The sequence below is a fragment of the Corvus cornix genome, chromosome Z (genome assembly GCF_000738735.6).
Source record: "Corvus cornix cornix isolate S_Up_H32 chromosome Z, ASM73873v5, whole genome shotgun sequence".
NCBI classification, from domain to species: domain Eukaryota; kingdom Metazoa; phylum Chordata; class Aves; order Passeriformes; family Corvidae; genus Corvus; species Corvus cornix.
In genome coordinates, this window is record NC_046357.1 from 62,831,315 (window position 1) to 62,851,891 (window position 20,577).

The 20,577-nt window shown below is 39.8% G+C and overlaps 1 protein-coding gene across 1 annotated transcript in view; it reads left to right on the forward strand.

Annotated features, from left to right (window-relative positions):
* KIAA2026 (KIAA2026 ortholog) overlaps positions 1 to 19,367 on the forward strand; it is a 53,205-nt gene extending 33,838 nt beyond the window's left edge. Inside the window, 3 exon segments of the mRNA XM_019281892.3 lie at positions 2,303 to 2,418; positions 8,845 to 9,032; positions 11,183 to 19,367. Of these exon segments, the coding sequence (XP_019137437.3) occupies positions 2,303 to 2,418; positions 8,845 to 9,032; positions 11,183 to 14,793 (3,915 nt within the window). The 3' untranslated portion in view covers positions 14,794 to 19,367.
* Positions 19,368 to 20,577: the final 1,210 nt, after the last annotated feature.

The following is a 20,577-nucleotide window of genomic DNA, read 5'->3' on the forward strand; positions in this document are numbered from 1 at the left end:
TGCACAGCTCTCTGGGGTACTGGCCACTCCTTCCAGCTCCCCATCATCAGTGAACTCACTGAGGAGGTATCTGCCCCTTCATCCAAGTCACTGACGAACAAGTTAAACAATACTGGACCAGTATTGACCCCTTGGGGACAGCACTAGAGACAGGCCTCCAGCTAGAGCTAGATGTAGAATTAGGGACCAGGAATTGCTTAGGTTTTTATGTTTGTAAGCAGAGAGAAAAGTAACATATTTTGGGTTTTTTTAAGTATTAATGAAGTCAGTAAAGTCTTGAAGTCTGTTCTTGACTAAACGTATTGTACATATGCTGGCTGCATAACAGTTGCTGCTTCAAATTTACTCAGTGGTTAGCTGATATTTATCTTTCTTATAAAAACTCCTTTTTTGTTCTGCTTAAGCAGAAAAAAATCTTAGCCTTATTTAAAGACAAATTAGTCTCAGAAATCAATTTCTTGGGTTTTTTACTTTGCAGTGATTTTTAATATCTTTTCAATATTACATTTTCACACATCTTCTTTGCTAATATCAACTACATGTACAGCATTTCTATTTCACAGTAGTAGTAGCATTGGTTTTTTTGCTATTTGATTTTTGTTTTGAGGCAATGCACTAATGCTCTGTAGTATATAAATTCATTCTTTTAAAACAGTCTGCAAAATGTTTTGTTTATCTTACAAGAAAAAGAAATAAGTGCACATAATATTCTTTCATATGTTAACAATTAATTCTGTTGTTTGCTCACATTAAGAGATGATTCCAAATGCCCTGGTAGGCTACAGTATGCACAAGGTTTGGTTTTTGTTGTAGTGATTAGTGACAGCTTTACATATGTGACTGACTACAAGAGAAGGAAGTTATAATACAGTTTACTGGCTTGTCTCTATATTCAGCAGTGATTGTTGTGTGGTAATGTGGCATAATTACCTGCTTTAAATCTTTGCTTTTGTAATTTTAATTCAAGCATGAAGATAACTATTTGTTTTGTTATGTAACATGTAAATGATTATCCATAAAAAAATAGATACCCGGTCTTCAAACAAGCATTCAGCATGAGTGATCTTGCTGTACTTTGGAGAGATCTGCTGAAATGTGTAGAGAGAAATTGTTCCAAAGTCCTTAGGAAGATCAATCTTGTAGACTGCTGAAAGGCAGCCGTGACAGCTTTATCCAGATTTTCCTGCCTTTACATTTCTTGATGTGCTAGACCACAGGAAGCTGTGAAGGATATGTGCGCTATCAAAAGCTAAATATATATATGAAATGAGTAAGTTCCCAAGTCTTGCTTCTTTTTCTTGCAGAACCATAGTCTCTTTACTGTTTTAAATCTTCTCTGACCAGTCAAGAGCTAAAAATCCTCATTTACATAAAATGCACAGAGTTAGTAGAGTGGCAGAAGTGCTATACCACATCTCTTTTATATCAGTTACGTATATATGCATTGTTCAGTCTTTTATGCAATGAACTACAGAATAAGGTTTTGGAAAGAAATATGTACAAGAGGTTTCTGTGAGTGCTAAGGGGTGTGTTCTGCAACACCATGGCCAGCATGATTGTCATTTCCTAATGTCTTCTCTCCTTATTCAGACTTTCTAGATTTATGAAAACATGAATGTAAGATTACATATATCACTTTTGAAAATAAAACTTTTTAATTATACATTTTAATTAAAAGCTTAAAGGATTTTATTTTGGAAAACTGGTCTTTGCTGCACAGTCTGTTGCTTCATAAAGGATAAATTTGCTAAACTTCTCTTTTAAAAAAGCCTTTCTCTAGAACATTAAATAAAATGTAATGGAAAAACTGTAGGATTTTTATCCTTGAAAATTGTAGTAAGTTGGGTTTTTTTTTTGCAAATAGTAATGTTATAATTTATACCACTTCTCTTAAATGAGATTGTGGTGATGTTTTCTGTAAAAATTTTATCTCTAACTCAGAAAAATGTACATACATGGTTGATTTTCCTGACCTGAGTGGATAACTACCTACGTTAGTTACTTACTTAAGTAATTTTAAACATATGGTGTATTTGTAGAATACTATTTCAGTTTTAATTTTGACCTGTAAAAAGTGAGAGTGCTTGCAGTATTACTTTTCCAATTAGGACATTATCCCTCTGTAGTATTAGAATAAAAGTAGTAATTTCTTACATAGGTTAACGGTATGTGTAACTCTGAAAGTTTCCGGTCTTTTCTTCCAGTTATTTTCCTCATATTTGTGGGGTTATTGTAGTACTAATACAATCTAACAAGATTTAGGTCTAATGCAATGATAAATAAATGGAATTTATGTTTTCAGGGAAGATGGTACCACCGGAAGCAAGCAGTAAAGGAATTGCATGGTACGTTGTTACGACTGCTTAATGAACTGTTACCATGGGAACCAAAGCTAATTAAAGCATTTCAAAGAAACAGGTAATTACCTGCTTTTTTTTTTTCAGCAGTGGTGCATGGGATGAAAAACAGAACAAAATTCACATTTTAAAAACTGATCAATAAGTTGGCTTCTTAAATAAATAAAATTGAAATTATTTGAGGAGAGGAGTGAGGCACTGGCAGCACTTTAGTTGGAAGAAGTATCTTATATTCCAGAATTACTGTCTCTAAAAAATTTGAGCTTAACCCCCTAATGTTTTTTTCCTCTAAAACGCTGTAGAATCCTTAAGCATCCTGACCAATAGGATATCACAATGCAGCTAGGATTTGTATTGCTGCGTATTTGGTTAAGAGATGCTGAAGACCTTTCTTTAGAAAACTATACTGGGGCTTTTTAGAATACTCTGAGTACTTACTTTCTAAAGCTACATAAATCAGCTATTAATGAATTCTCCACGGAGCAATTCTTGAAGCATTGTTTTTAGGTCTTTGTAACCCAGTAAATTAGAAAGAAGAAAAAGAATCTGGAAAGCAGTATGTCAGAGGAATACGGGTGAAGCAGTGATGGGTTTAAATCTAGTAAAGTGCAAGTATTAGTAACGGTGAAGGTGCTACCCTGATTATAAATCATAGAGAGATTAGATACTGTCTTGAAGCTCAGTGCCATTCTTGCCTGTTAGCCATTCAGGTATTGCTATAGTCGTACCTTACTTTTGCCATGTAGAGAATTAAAAAGCAAGGAATGATTAGAGGCTTGAGCTCTGTGACAAAGGATAGGAAAACAGGCTGCTTCTTAAATGCTGAGTGTGAAGGAAGCAAGTTACACAGTTACATGATGCAGAGCTAATGCTGAAAAGTGTGAAAGGTATTATGTTTAAAAAAACACAAGGACATACCAAAGACATTAAATTGGTTCCTTGGTAGCTCATTTTGTGAATACCATGCATGAATTAAAATTCTTATTTGGAAATCTGGGATATTATTGAATATCTTGCTTTAAATAATGGACCCAAGTACAAGTTTTGGGTCTTTTTCTATTGCTTTCTGTTCTCATTTCTGTTCATTTTCCTTAGCTGTTAATTTCTTCCTTTCTTTCGCAATTCAGAATCCTTCTGGAAACATGGCAGACAGTATTACTGTCAGGAAGAATTTAATTTTCCAGTATGTGAAGTTTACAATTTAATCCTTTTTGTAAATTCTGCTGTGGAATGGTTTGGTGCCCAGTATTACTTCTTGTTTGTCGAATCACAGAATCATAGAATTATAGAATGGTTTGGGTTAGAAGGGACCTTAAAGATCATCTAGTTCCAGTCCTCCTGCCATGAGCAGGGACACCTTTCATACACCAGGCTGCTCAGAACCCCATCCAATCTGGCCTTCTGGGGATGGGGCTTCAACAGCTTCTCTGGACAACCTGTTCCAGTGCCTCACCACCCTCGCACTTAAGAATTTCTTCCCAATTTCTAATCCAAACCTACTCTCTTTCAATTTGAAGCCATTGCCCCTTTTCCTCTCACTACAAGCTCTTGTACAAAGTCTCTCTCCAGCTTTTTGGAAGGCTCCCTTGAGGTACTGGATGGCTGCAATTAGGTTTCCTTGAAGCTTCCTCTTTTCCAGGCTGACCAATACCTCTTGGTCTTTTTGCACAGGAGAGGTGTTCCATCCCTCTGCTCGTCTTGGTGGCCTCCTCTGGGACTCGCTCCAACAGTTCCATGTCCTTCCCATGCTGGGACCCCAGAGCTGGATGCAGCACTGCAGGTGGGGTCTCAGCAGAGCAGAGCAGAGGGCAGAATCCCCTCCCTGGCCCTGCTGCCCACGCTGCTTTGGATTGCAGCCCAGGACACGTTTGGCTTTCTGGGCTGTGAGTGCCCATGGCTGGGTCATGTCCAGCCTCTCACCCACCAGCACCCCCAAGTCCTTCTGGGCAGGGCTGCTCTGGTCTGTTCATCCCCAGCCTGTGCTGACACAGAGGGTTGCCCTGACCCAGGCGCAGGACCTTGCAATTGATCTTATTAAATCTCATTAAGTTTTCCCATGGACCTCATTTCTCAAGCTTGCCCAGGTGCCTCTGGATGGCATCCTGTCCTTCAGATGTGTCAGCTGCACCACTCAGGTTGGTGTCATCTGTAAACTTGCTGAGAGTGCCCTCAGTCCCTCTATCTCTGTCATTAATGACGATAATAAATAACTCTGGTCTGAGTATGGACCCTTGAGGGACACCACTTGTCCCTGATATCCATCAGGAGTCTGTGCCTTTGACCACTACCCTCTGGATGCCATCATCCAACCGATTTCTTATCCATCTAACAGTCTGCTTATCAAATCCCAGTCTCTCCAGTTTAAGGGAGAAGGATGTTGTGGGGGACCATGTCAAAAGCTTTACAGAAGTCCAGATAAATGACAGCTGTAGCCCTTCCCTTGTCCACTGATGTAGTCAGTCCATCACAGAAGGCTGCTGAATTGGTCAGGGAGGACCTGCCCTTGGTGCAGCTGTGCTGCCTTGTCCTGAATCACCTCCTTGTGCCTTAGCACAACTTCTGGGAGGGTCTGTTCCATGATCTTCCCAGGCACAGAGGTGAGGCTGACAGGTCAATAGTCCCCAGGGTCCTCATTTCAACCTTTTTTTAAGATGGGTACAATGTTTCACTTTTTCTTGTCACCTGGGACTTCCAACTGACTGCCGAGACTTTTTCAAATATCATGGAGAGTGGCTTGGCAAATACATCAGCCATTTCCATCTCTTCTGTACTTTCAGGTTCTTCAGGTGATCATGAAATTGATCTTAACTTACAGTGGGAGAGACTCTGCTCCCCCAGTCCCTATCCTGCTGTCCATCCACTCAAGGGGTGTGGAAGAAATGTTGCCCTCGAAGACTGAGGCAAAAAGTTGTTGAGTATCTCAGCCTTTTCCTCGTGTTGCTTTCCACCCTTGTTTATCAGAGGGGGTCGCCTTCCTTGGCCTTCCTTTTCTGGTTAACGTGCCTATAGAAGCCCTTCCTGTTATTCTTTGTGTCCTTTGCCAAGTTCAATTCCAGCTTTGCCTTGGACTTCCTCACCCTGACCCTACACAACCAGACTGGATCTCTGTGCTCTTCCTGGGCCACCCATCCTAGCTTCAACTGCCTGTGCATTTGCTTCTTTCTCTTAAGTCTGTGCAGCAGTTCCCTACTCAGCCTTGCCATTCTTTTGCCTTCCTTGCCCAGTTTCTTGCTCCTGGGGATTGCCAGCTCTTGCACTCTGTGGAAGACTTCCTTAAACATCTGCCAGCTCTGTTCCACTCCCTTGTGCCTGAGAGAAGTCTCCAGTGGATCCCACTGGTTATCTCCTTGAAGAGTTGGAAGTCTGCTTTCCTAAAGTTAAGGGGCATAACTTTGTTCCTCACCTGGCCCATATTCCTCAGGACTCCAAACTCCACCAATGCGTGATTGCTGCAGCCCAGGCTCCCTCCAATCTTGATGTTCAGGATTAGCTCACTTACGCTGGTGCCCATAACATCCCGAATTTTATCCCCTGTGGGCTGCTGTCTATTCCCTGGCTCAAGAAGTTATCCCTCATGCTTTCCAAGAGTCTCCTGGCTTGCCTGCAGCTTGCTATGCTGCTCTCCCAGCAGATTTTGGTTGAGGTGCCCCAGCAGGAAAAGAGCCTGCGAGCATGATGCCTCCTGTAGCTGGAACAAGAAGGCTTCATCATTAGGCTCCCTTTGATCAGGGTTCTGTACTTAAAACCATCCACAACGTTCCCTTTGTTGCCTCGGTCCCTGATTCTTACCCACAGGCTTTTGACCTGCTCATGGCTGTTCTTCAGAGACAGCTCTTCACACTCAGTCTACCCTCCTGATGTAGAGGGCAAGCCCTCTGCCTCTCTCTTTCCTCACCTGTCTCTTCTGGAGAGCCTGTAGCCATCGACAGTCACACTTCAGTCACATCCCACCAAGTTTCAGTAATGGCAAGAAGGTCGCAACTTTCTAGTGGCACAGTGGCTTCCAGCTTCTGTTTGTTGCCTGTGTTGCATCAATGTGGTTATAGAACACAGAACTATCATGCAGAGTGTGTTGAGTGCTATATATGAGCTGTGACTGATAGGAGTAAATTTTAGTCTGGAACAGGGTAGTTGAGATCATATGTGTGTGTGTGCTGGTAGCTAGAGAAGCATGCATTTGGAGTACAGGCTAACTTATGAAATTAACTGAATTCAACTCATGTTTTTAGTATGTATGTTTTAGGCTGTAACCGTAGTTTATTCAACAAGGAAAGCCTGAGTGTTTCCATGACGTAACTGTTTGGACATACACATAGCATGTCCATCTGAAGAACAATGTTTACAAATCGTGGGGAGGAAAGAAAGATGGATGGGGGATTCTAGATCACTGTCTTGATCTGGTTCGTTATGCAGCTGCTAGGCAGTAGTGTAGCACAGTGGTGAAGAAAGGTGTCATGTAAAAGGGAAAAAGCAATTGAGTAAAATTTGCTTATGGTCATGTAAACATCGATTCCCCCAGAAGTCTCACTGAAGTTTCTGTGTCTGTAGGGTGTCTCAGCGAGGTACTAACATATACTAATTGAATAACAGTATTTAACTTCTAAGCCATGAAGGGCTGGGCAGCGCTTCTTCCTCCATATGCTACAGCATGGAATAAGAGACTGGAGTTTTCCTTCCTTCCTTTGTTACTTAACTAGTAGGAGCAGACTTCATGATCAAAATTCTTTTCTTTCCCTTCTGAAAGGTCCTCTGGTTGTTCATGTTTATGACAGAGTATAATGTTGAATTGCATTTGAATAGCAGCAAGGCTTAATAGGGAAAGTTACTTGTGCCCACTGATTAGAGTTGTTCACTGGCCTCGCAGCAGAGGTTCCTCAAAAGAAAAAGGGAAATTCCATCCAGAAACTTTTGTACAGCAGTGGTTCCCTGGTGTTCTCCTATAGTTCTTCTACACCTAGACTTCAGGCTCAAAACCCTGATGACAGATTTGAAGTATTGTCCACATTACATCTTCCTACAGGCTTCAATATTGTCTGCTCTGAGTTGAGAGTGTGACAGCTGGGAGTAAATGACTAGATCTCATTGACCCTTAGCAGCCCCACCTGGCCATCCATCTATGCCACCTGTCCATTGGTCCAGGATCCCCATTTCAGGTCATTCTGCAGCCTTCAATCTCTGCTGTAGGTATGACAGTTTTTGTCTCAACTACAGCAGTTACTGTGCCTGGCCATGGGTCCTACTGATCTGGACTGACCCTCAGACTGACCTTCTACCTGCATCATCACTGTGGAGATGCCCAGAAATCACTCAACTGGATCCTGACCCTGGCAGCCATCACTGGACCTGGTCCTGATCTTAAAATTTGAATTGACTTCCCAGTTTAATCTCAGACCTGCCTCAGCACCGGGAACTTGCTTGTTGATCTGGGCTCTTGGTTGAACCCAATTACCATCCCTAGGCGTGCCCTGCTGCCTCATTCAGGGCAAGTGGAATGGCTTGCTGACTGGTGAGGCTCATGCCCTGGCAGCTGTGACATCATTCTTGGCTCCTACCTCCCCATCTCATAAACAGCAGCTGGTGATTCCTGCATTCAATGCAAGTAACTGTTACGCTAATACAAAAGAATGAGTAAATTTAAGATCTTATTCTTACTGTCATAAGGGTTAGGTCCAGAACAGTCTAGATTCTATTCCACACAAGGTGTTAATTGCTATAATCTGTTCACTCATGTGCTGAATAATCCTTCTGGGCATTGTGTTGATTTCAACCAGCTGAATCCTGAAGTTCAATGTATTTGTACACTAAAATAGCTACTACCTCCCATCTAAACAGTGGTTTAGAAGAAGGGACAATGAAAACACGTAGGAGGTTAGCAGTATCAAGGTAAGTGGACGTGTTTCTGAATGGCATTCAAGTAAGTGAAGTACCTATGTATTTCTGTCATATGCACATTCTTTAATGGAGCGTGAACCTATGGATATAATAGCAGCAGCTGTTCTAATGGACCAGAGAAAAGAAAGTGTTCTTAAGGAGAAAGTTACATTGCAATCTCATAGCTGAGCCAGAAGCGTGATGTGCTTAAGAAAAACAAGATTCACTTAATTCTCTTTTTGGGGTTGTCTTCAAAGTAAGGAGTAAACTTTTTACAGTTAATACTCAAGTCCATACAGATGTATTTGTCACATGAAAGATGAAGGAAGAAATGGAAGATTGATGCAGTAAAACAGTAATGGTCGTTTGACTCAGTCCTTTTGCCTATTGTTAGAGGACTTAATGACACAGAATTCAGTTTTTGTAAAGTAAGGGACATTGCTGTCACTTCACATTTTCTGGGTTTTAGAGACTTGCAGACAGGGCTACACTGTAATTTTTTGAAGGGCACAGGCAATTAAATCTAAACAAACTTTTTGTTTGGCAGCAAATACAAATAAAAATAATGTTTAAAACAGTGTGGTTTTTTAGTAAAGTTAGTTTTGTTATTTTTAAGGTCTAGGTTGAAGAAGGACTATGATGACTTTAAAAGACATCCAGACCATGATAAATTTACCAGAGAATTGTGGAGTAATGATGAAAGTGAAGTTGATTCTGGCAAAGAATCTTTTGCAGTAGTATGCGGTAAATCATCAGACTCTGCAGAACATATAGAAGTTCCCAAAAAAGATCACTCAGACAATGGTAAGCATTTACTGGAAATCGGTAGCTTGAACTTGATTCAGGAGCTGAATCAAGTTGATTTGGGAAGCTAATTTTTCCATGTGAGCTTGTGTCCTACTTTTTACCTCAATTCTACTACTGTGATAATATGAAAATAGCTTGTGGTGCATATCTGTCAGATGTAGACTTGAAGAGGGCAGACATGACCAAAATGAAAATTCTGCTTTATTCGAGTGTTTGCCATTTTTTTGTGCTTAACTATTTCTGTGATAACATGGTAGGTCTGTGTGGAATTTACTTTTATGGTGGTTTGACCTTGGCTGGCTGCCAGATGCCCATCCAGCCACTGTCACACCTCCCCCCCCCCCCCCCCCCCCCCCCCCTTCCTTAACAGGATAGGGAGAGAAAATAATATGGAAAAGCTCAGGGAACGAGATACAGGCAGGGAGATTACTCACCAGTTTCTGTCACAGTCAAAACAGACTCACTTGAGGAGAATTAATTTAATTTGTTGTCAATTAAAAAAAGAGTAGGATGGTGAGAAACAAATACAAAAGCTAAACCTCCTCCCTTTCACAAATCCACATTCTTTCAAGGCTCATCTTCATTCCCAATTCTTCTACCTCCTCCCTTGTCAAGTGTCACAGGAAGGATTGAGTCTGGGGATTGAGGTCAGTTCTCTTCTCCTTCCTCATCCGTGCTCCAGTGTGGGGTCCCTCCTAGGGAATACAGTCCTTCACAAACTGCTCCAGTGTGGGTCCTCTCCATAGGCTAGAGTTTTTCAGCATAAGACTGCACCAGTGTGGGTCCCCCATATGCCACAGTTCCAGTCAGGAGCCTGCTCCAGAGTGGGCTCTTCATGGGCTGCAACTTCCATCAAGGCACACTCACCTGCTTAGAATGGGGTCCTCAAGCATTTGCAATGTACATACCTGTTCCAGCGTGATCCTGCATGGGAGCAGGTCAACCTGCTTGATCAGGGGTCTTAGTGGATTGCAGGAGAATCCATTCCAGATACCCCTCCTTCTTTGCTGACCTTGATGTCTACAGAATTGTGTCTCTACGTTTTTTCCTCAGTCCATTCTGTCACACTCTTCTGCAAAGCATTATCCGTGAGACATCACCAGCTTGGCTGACAGGCTCAACTGTGTCTTGCAGTGGATTTGTTTTAGACCAGGTGTGTCTGGCACAAGGCAGTTCCTGGCCTCTCTCCTCACAGAGGACTCCTTGCAGCCCCATGCAACCAAAGCCTGAGTGCATGGCCCTTGTGTCCACCTGGCCCTCCTGCATGCATCCTCAGCTGTGTTACCACTTCATGCATCCCCTGCTCACTGGCTAGTCCAGCTTGATGCTCAGTATGAAACATGGCATTCACATCTGTGTCGCACAGGCATCCCCCACTCACAAGTCCACCTGCTAGGCCAGCCCAGACCCCCAGGCCCTCTGGCTCACCAGTTACTCTGGCTTGAAGTTTATCAGTGAATACACTCATACTGGATTTGGGGAGGATACAGACACCCCCCAGCAGTTGGCACCAGGTCCACATGCTGTAACCTCTTGCAGCTGTCCTTGCAGCTCCCCCCTTACCTCTACACATCGCTTCATGGGTTTGTATAGCTGAGCCAATTTCCTCACCCTTCCTGGCCTTGTCGCCAGGATCTCCCTTGGTTTATAATCATATTAGGTTCAAAAAGTTGATCTTCCTGCAAGAGGCCTTTCCTGATAGCCAGTCAGTTGGTGTGATTGATGAAGTTGTTTCTTGACACTGTCTCCATTTTTGTTTGGTTAGATCTGTGTCTCTGTGTATTTTTTCCTGGCTTTTCCCTTTTTCCCCTCCAGATTACCTTGCTGTAATATACATTCTCATGCTCTCACATACTATTATCAATTAATGTGAATGACCAGATTTGGTTTTCCTCACTGTCTCCCATTGCTGGTCAGGTTTCAATCTGTGTATATTCTTGTTTATTACTTCCTCCTTTCTTTATTACCCCGTTTATGTATTGCAAAGGTCCTTGACCAGATGCCCTTAAAAAATCAGACATTTCCTTCCACATACCTTTATTCTTGCAAACTAGTGTATTGCCTTTAGCGAGACACTGTAAAATTATTTTATAGGGGTATCAGTTGCAAACATGTAAAACAGTGTTTGTGTTTTAATATCCTTGCAGATGAAACAAAACTATTAGAGATGAATTTACCTTCAGGAAAAAACAGAATTTTGAAAAAAGAATCAGCTTCTAAAGAAATACAGAAGACACTGCCCAAATGCATTAAACGACAGTTCAAGCAAAATAGTTGTCTTGATCAAAGCACTAATGAGCTTTCACCAAGGAAGAAAGCTAAACTGAACACTAATGAGGCTGTGGTCCAGAGTGCAGAAAGTAGCCTGCAGTCAGATTGCGTGACTGAGCTGAAACAATTTGAAGGGTCAACTCTAGAGTTGCTTTCCTTGACAGATCCTGCAACATCAGTATCAAACTTTCCAAAAGGGACCAAACCCATCCAGGCCTTGCTTGCCAAGAATACTGGGAACAAAGTGACCTTAACAAATCAACTGTTGCCTCCTGCAGGCATGAACGTATCTTCTTCTGAAAAGTCAGTTTTACCACCTTTGGAATCATCACTGATCAAACCAGCATTGCCCTGCCAGGCCAGTTCTAAGACTCCTTTACAAATGGTATACAAAATGCCAAATGGCCACTGTGTACCAATAGATGTTCCCAACAGCTCAGCGAAAATTCAAATGCAAGCTATGATTGACCCTAAAACTGGAGAAAAAGTCATGCAACAAGTTCTTATTTTACCTAAGAATTTTCTTCTTCAGGAGAAGGAAGAAAAAATTGTGTCCAAGGACATTCAGTCACTACAACAAAAATCATTTGAGATGCACTGTACATCTTTACCAAAAATGTCAAATGTCAGTGTTTCTTTAACACCTGTTCTGGTAACAGGCCCTGCAAATGCCCCTCAGTCACCCACTACAATTTTTAACATGAATACTACCCACTCATCACAAGTGACTGGTCCCATGAACACTACACAACCATTGCCTGATGTAACTTCAGCAGATAACTTATTATCGTCAACAATTAAGGTAAGCCGAACTGAAAGTGACAAAGTCAAGACTACAGTTTCAACTGCTACATTGCCTGTGTCTTTGGCTTCACCTACTCTTTCCACAGCTAGCCAATCATTGACACCAGCAACAGCATTAAGTGCATCTACAAACACTGATTCTGCCTCTCATAGTCTTGCATCACAGCAGCAAACTGAATCCCTTGAAACTAAGCAAGAGCTGAAGACAGTGTGTGTAAGAGAATCACAATCTATTCTGGTCACAACACGAGGTGGAAACACTGGAATTGTTAAAGTGCAAACAAACCCAGATCAGATTTCACCTAGTAGTTTATGTCCTAGTTCAGTTTTCACTTACGCATCTCAGCTTCAGGCCTTTCTTGTGCCAAAAACCACAGCGGTACCATGCTCCAGTCTTCCATCTGTAGCAACAGCCACATCTGGTCTCCCACATATTGGACAATCATCTCCTTCCGGATTTGCCCCCTCAACAGCTTCTTCTGTTAATGTTAGAGTTCTCCCTGCTGATACTACCCAGACAATGGAGAAAAGTACCAAATTCACACTACAGCAGCCAGCTGTTCGGGATTCTTTGTGTCAAGTAAGAGAGAACTCCTGCCATATGTCTTCTCCTTTATCCTCCATTTCATTAGCTAGCAATTTGGTGTCTGTGACTCCACACAGTCCTGTTAGTGTGACTAGCACTGGACAAAGTAATAATATCAAAACTCCAAATTCTTCTGTGCAGCATCAAGAGGATACTAAAACCAAAACAAAATCTGTTACACAATCTGAGTCTGATTCCACAACAAATGGAGATTTAATCAGTGGTACTCCAGTCCAGAAATTTACATTAATCACAAATCCACCAATTTTATCTCCCTCTAGGGCATCAGGGGACAGTATTATACCCTCTCCAGCATCCACTGCTGTTAATGCTCAGAAGCTGGTTTTCATTAACACACAAATTGCCAATGGCCCATTAACCACCAGTCTACCTGCAGAGACATTGAAACAGAACCTTCCTTCTTCCCTAACCAAAAACTTTGTTAATGCTGCAGAGCAACCACAGTTGGTTTTGATCCCATCTACAGTAGGAGCACCGATAAAAATTAATTCAACACCAACTACTGCTCAAGTAAAAGATGTGAAAATTGGACTAAATATAGGTCAGACCATTGTAAATACTAAAGGCAGTGCACAGGAGGGCCTACCAGTTAATATATTGCACTCTGGCATTTCTAAAGGAGAAGACAAAAAGAGCACAGCCTTGGCCCCATCCTTGACAAGTAGTACTGTGGTTCCTGTTCCAAGTTTTACTCTGTCAGCTAATGAATCTGTTTGTGTTGCAACAAAAGCCAAAAATGCCTTTACAATAACAACATCAAGTGCACACGTAGAATCTGTTTCAGTAACATCAAGTGGGACTTCCTCTGGGACACAGCCTACTGTCTTGATTGGTGGCAATGATCCCTCAAGAATAAGGCCAGTTCTGGGTAATCGACTTTGTACATCAAATATTGGAAATACTGTGGGTATATCCACTGTGAAAACAGGACATCTTGCTTCATCTGTGCTGATTTCAACACAGCCAACAGCATCTCCTCAAAATTTAGCATCTGCTCTGCAATTTCCAGTCATTAGCTTGCCTGGATCTGCAGCCACCCCCCACAAGATGTTACATACAGTTCCTCAGTTGGCAGCAGTTCCAGCTCCTCTTCCAGTACCAAAAAGCCAGTTGCCCACGCTGGTTCAGTTTCAGTCATCAGGAATTTCAACTGCTGTGTCAAGTCATTCAGGTATTCACAAATCTCAGGGTGTGTTGCCCCCTCCATCACCCAATACAGGTGAAGTCATTAGTTTTCCCAATTTTTCTGCCCTAAACTGCCAGCAGGTGCCTCCCAGTAAAGAGAAACAAAGTCATGCTTACACTTGTGCGTCTACCATTCAGATATCTGATGCTTCACCACCTGTAACAAGCAAAACAGGAGGTCAGTTGAGTGAACCTTCCATTCAACAGAAAATAGTCATTAACACCTGTGTGCCTTTGGCACCTGGAACTCAGATAGTGATTAATGGTACTCGTTTTGTTGTTCCACTGCAAGGCCTTGGAGCTGGCAGCCATGTTCTTCTTCTCTCCTGTAATACAAAACAGACTCCTTTAACAATTAACCATGGTCAAGAGCCTCAAGGTGTACCAACTGTTAATACAATAACCTCGAAAATTGTCCTAGCACCAAGTGATTCATTAAGTTGGCAGATACCAAAACATCCTTTGAAAAGCTCTACAAAAATTGTGAACTGTTTTGGAGCTTCAGATGCTGTACCCATTGTACATGCAACACCCCAGATATTTAGTACTCCAGCTGGATCATGTACTCCACTGTCTGCGGTAACTCTGTCTGTATCTTCAGCGACAAAATCTCCTGTTAATGTTGCCACATCTTCTGTTTCTGCTGTTCATCCTCCAAATTCTCATTTACCAAGCAACACTTCAGTGTATCACTCAGACACTTCTATCAAAAAACTGTTGGTTAGTCCAGAGGGAGCTATACTGAATGCTCTAAATACTCCATCACCAAAAGTTTCTTCCCTGTCTTCATCACTGCTTCCTGTTGTTGTTTCCACAAGCAGAAATCCTACCACTGTCTTCCCTGCATCTCAGTCATCTTGCCTTGATAAACCTGACAAAGCTGCATCCTGAATTTACTGCAAATGAGCCACTTTGAAATTCTGGGGCATTCTTCAAACTTTGGAAGTTGTAACTATTGAATAATTTCTTACAATGTTTTAAACATTGATTTACTCAATATTACTAAGGTTACGGTCCTTACCTGTTTACACGTGGGGATTTGGAGAAAGAAAAATTTTAGTTTGTCAGAAGTTTTCAGAGAGTTCTCTAGTAAAAGGCTAAGAAATGACCAATGAATTCATTAAACAGTTTGGTGAAATCTCGCCTTTTGCACATGTTCCATCTTACACTGTTGACTGTTTGCCAGTGTGTTTATGACGGTATATATCTCCTTTTTATTTGTCAAATTTATTTTTGACTTGTTTCTTTTAAAAAAAAAAATTATGCATTGTAAAAATGCAGTCAGTAGTATAGAATTGTACATATTCCTGAACTCCTAAAAACCTGAGCTAAACAATATGTACAAAGAACTATGCTGTCTTATTTAAGTTTTGTTTACATAATGTATAGTTTTTTAAGTATTTTAGTAACATTGGACCAGTGTACTGTTTAGCAACAATGCAGAAGAATCTGCATGTAATAAATCAAGTTGCTGTACTGCTTTGTGTTGGCAGTAGTTAAAAATATGTATATCTGTTACACCGTGGGAGAATACATACATACATACATATGTACATGCATAAATATATATATATGTGTGTGTGTGTATATATACATCCTTCTTTGGTGTATGGTAGAATGAAATTATTTAATCTCTTCTGTTCTTCTCTGATTTTACATTTCACGTGATTTGACAGGATTTGGAAGGAAGGCCTCCTTATTGTTCCTCATGATATAGGGCAGGATAACCCATACTTCATCCATTCTTAATGATTTGGTTATGTTGCCTGAATAACTCCAGTGAAGTGGTAAGGCTACAATGGCTTCCTAAACACCAGTCTAAGTCACACTGACTGCCATGCTTTGTCTTAAAGCTCAAAGATCTGTTGAACAATTCATTGTTCTCTGTTTTACAGCCTTGTATGCATTTCCACATATCTGGTAACTGTAACAAGGTCACTCACTCATCTTCCATCTAGCCATAACAAACTACCCATTTTTTTCATTGGTTATGCTTTCTAGATCTGTATTTTTTCTTTAGCTTGTAAGTGGTCTATCTGGAAGGAGAGTGCTAAAACATCACATGAGATTAAAAGAAGCTTTATTAATGCTTTGAATGGGGATAAATCACACATTGCATAAACCTTCCCTTTTTGTACAGTGTATTCAGTATTTATTGGCTTAGATTTCAGCATTTGATCTGATAAAGCCTTTGGGTTATTTTCTGCAGATCTGCTGAGTTCACAGCTGCCTGCTGCAGTGCTCATGGAGATAAGATTTTTGATATCTTTTGTGGCTTTGCATACAGAAAAAGGGTGCCCATCTTATGGAAGATGATGATTTTAGAATTGCCGTCTTCGTATGTGTTGAATTTTTCTGTGGAGTTTGTTGGTTTGGGGTTTTTTTAGAAACTAGAAGGGAAGATTTCAGAAGAGCTTATGAATGATAGTTGCCTTCTAAATAGCTATGACTTCAAAGGGGATAAAAGCTTATTTACCTGTATTTAGTAGTGTTCTTAGACTGAATTTCATAAAGATGAAACTTCAACCTTTGCTCCTCATCCTGTTGAATTTTCTACTTCCCTTCCCTTTTTGCTGTACACAGTTTGGCAGTTCAGATGTTGGGCTGAAGAACAGGACCACATCTTACTTCCTCTGTGTCGGCTGCCTTTAAATTGTTCTGAAAAGTAACCTGGTAGGTATTTAGCTAAAGTTCTGGGAAAGTGGGGGGAAGAAAGGCTTGTGCCTTCCATAGGGACCTTTCCTTTTGCACTAACTGAAAAAATTGCATTGGGAAATTGCATCTTTGTGGACCAGAAATCTCCATCTTACCTCAGGGCTGGGAAAGATGGAAGCTGTCAATTTTGGAAGGAGAGAAGATTTGTTTAGATGTAGAGAAAGCTACCTGCTATGCTTTTCCTACTTCTCGTGAAAGGTGTTTTGTAACTGATTTTGAAGACACCTGGTAGTAAGGGTGTCTGCCTGCCAGGGTTTACAGTACTACGGATTTTTAAGTCTGACTGCATTTTACGGTTGAATGCTGCAGGTGACTTTTCCAACAGAGGGAGATGGCAGAGAATGGCAGTTTCTTCATGGACATTTTACATACTCTAAAACCATATATACCAGCAACTCATCTTATTTCCATTTCACTGGTTGAACCTTGGGACTTGGTTTTATGGATTTTTCTCTTTTCTTGCAGTGGTTGTTTTTCCTATTTTTTTTAAAATTTATGTTTACTGTAGCATGAGTACTCTACATTGTTTGGAAAACTCGAGACTTGGTTCTAGTATTGGAGTTGTTCTTGATGAAGAAAAAATTCTTGCGTGGCATTTTTCTGTGTGCTAATGTAGTAGGAAGATTTATGCTATAATTGGTTCTAATAAAGAGAAAACTTAGAAAAGCTGAACTTAGGAACTCAGGACTCGAGTAACTTGCTTGATTGATTTCCAAGAAGTTTTCTGAATTAATATTATAGTATTTTCTGATTTTCATAAATATTTTATAATTTGGCAGACATAAACTTTACAACATGAATAGTTTGATTCCGTTTGATTAGAGTTTTCATGGATTTTTATTCTCTGCTGGATGTGTTTGAATTCCAAATCCTATTGGAGAAAGTCTTCAGACTACTATGTAATGGGCTTGCAACATTCATTATGTAAAACCAAATTTTAGTAATTTTTGTGAATAAAATTCCTATTCCCAATACTCTTCTCTGATAGTATGAATGTCAGACAGAGGTAAGGCTTTTTTTTCAGATGAACGTGAATACCCACTGACAATTTGCTATGTACCTTTTGCTCTCTAGCAAATGTGTAGTGCTACCAGTAGCACAAAAAGAACTGTAAAAAAGTAGATTATATTCACAGACACAATAAAAAAGCAGAACTGCCTGCATCTTGACTTGAAGTTAAAAAGACATTTAATGAAACATATAGACATAGATATATAAATCAGCCTTTTAAGAAAACATGTTCAGCTTTTCAGAGCTTGTAAAATGCCTTCTTTTTAGACACCCTCAGATATTGTATACAAGTATTCATACACTATATTACATTCAAAATTATAGGTTTAATAATGACTTTGAATATTTTGAATTACATCCTTTCATTTACCTGAATGGACATGTTCTGCACAATAGTTTTGCTTTGTTATGAGTAGAAAACGACACTAATATTGCTTCACAGTTCAAACCCCCATGTGTGCTGCCATTTTCTCATAGGGATTCTGCCACACTAGAAGCAATTAAATTTCACAAGTCTTAGGGGTCATAGAAGTATCTGTTCAAGCCAAGTGTGTTACTATCAAGTCATTCAAACCTGTGCTGATTTCACTATGCGACATAGCAAAGGGTTCAATGCAAAAAGGGAAGCAAAAATTCTCCTGGTAAGTGAGTGAAGAGAATTAGTCCATTGGAGTAGGTCAGAAAATTACTAAAAACTAGTATTTGAAGGGTGTCCATAGCTTCCACAGTGTGTGTGGTTCACAGTTGGTTTTGCTTATACTTTGTTGTAGTGCAGAATTTTAATAGCCCAAATGAATTTTAAAGTAAATTAATTATTTTTATTAAAGCATGAATATTTGTTGCATTTGTTAAGGACTGTTTCTTTTAAATAGAATGGCCAGAGGTGCTCACAAAGACTTAAACTCATGTAGACTGCTCCCTGTAAGCTGCACCTCAAATGAGTTTACTGACTCAAATAATAAGAAAAATAAGATTAATAATACTGCATCAGACTTAAGGTCTGTCTATCTGATTATTATGGCTATCTATCCCAGCATCACCTAGTCTCTTGAAGCACTCAGGAACAGCATTCCAAAAGAACACAATAACAGGCCTGAATAGTCTTTTAGTATCCACTAAGCCAGAGTCTTCCTCACATAGCTGTGATTTTTTTCAATTTAATAGCTTTCAGTGTATTTCTCTTGATGAAATATACCAATCCTTTCAAGAATTCATGGAAGCATGTAAACAAACTATTACCATTCACAGCATCCGGTGGTAAAGAGTTCGTAAATAAATCTCCTTTTTGGTTTCCAAACCTGGTACCTGCTAGTTTCGTTTGATGCAAATAATATTTATATTGTAAGATACAATAAACCTTTGCTCTTTGTTATTTTTCGATGTGGCCTATGTAGACCTTTGCCATGTTGGTTGTCTCTTTTTTTAGAATAAAGAGAAATTGTGAATTCAATTATTTATTTTATGGAAGTAATCAGTTGCTGTCATTGCTGTGTGTACCTTTTCAATTTCACTATATCCTTGAGATGTGGTATCAGAAGAGTGCATGTTCTAAAAGCCCTATGAGCTATTCAGCAGTGTGTTGATGACTTTTCTTTCATAATAATTATTTCAATGTTTGTGGGTTGGTTTCTGACTATTATTTAGCCTCTTACTAACATTTTTGTAGAAATATAAATTGTAAACCAACTTCGCATCAGTGTCAACCCAACTCATCCAATAAAACTATACCACTTGTAGAATATTGTAGCTCTAAAGGCATGATCTTTAAACCAGATTATTGCTGACTGCAAGTCAGCAATATTCCTATTTTATTCCTATTTTTGCTTCGTTTATCTCTCTTGAAGATGTAAAAGGACAAACTGCTATAATGATTTTCAACATGACGCTTTTCAAATCTCATTATTTTTGTGCATAGGATACAAGATAAAGTCTGTATATGGTCATTTTATACAGATTGGCATCCACATAAAGATTTTTTAGTTGTTGAAGAAGCCACTTTGTAAATGTGACACAGAGCAATGTTATTTTAAAAAATTTTCCTTGAAACTATAATGGCATAAAAGCAGACTTTAAGATCTTGATAAATCTCTATGTATTCTCTTATTTTCTCAAAATACTGAACTGTCTGGTCAGTAATCGCACCTGAATGTCTTGCATAAACTTGGAAACCGGGAAGCTTCATTGTTTCATATGTGACTGGTCCAGAAGTTCTTCAGAAAGTTGGTGTTCTTTACAGTATCTTTTATTAAAATCTCAGCTGAACTAAACACATTAAATGAAAATGGTATGTAAAAGTAATGCAAAGAAAATGTAATTAATTGCTTATAATATTTCTTGAAATTATATTTGCTACACAGAAGGTCTATTAAACAGTGCATAAATATGATTTCCCACTTTTTACAGATGAAGACAATGAAGTTTTGAGTTCTCATAGCAACATGAAGGAACTGGGAATAGAATCCTTGGTCCCGACTCCTTCCAGCATCCCATCCATAACTAAAGGTTAGATACCTAGATTACTGCTTTATTTTCCCCTATTCCAACTTCTAACAATGAAGAAAATATTTGGAAAATGCAATTATTTTCAAGAATGTGAGGAGCATTGACAAATAGCATTTATAAAAATTAAATAGCAAAAGGAAGCAAGATAGTAAAGAAGCAACTGTGATTTTTGTGATTGTCTTCAGGCTTTAGAGCTTTGCTTGTCAATGCCGATACCATGAAAAGAAGACAATATACTTCTTTAATTAGTTGTTCATATTGATTCCATCTTGTAATAAACAACTATAAAATCAGACTATTTTGGCTGTCAGTAGGTCATTGGCATCTGGTACCAGCATATACATTGAAATCTGTCCATGTAACATGCTGTTATTTGTAAAATCATTTTTCACTCTTTTTAAAAATCTCATGCAGCAGTGACATTGAATAACAGAGAGGGATTAGTGA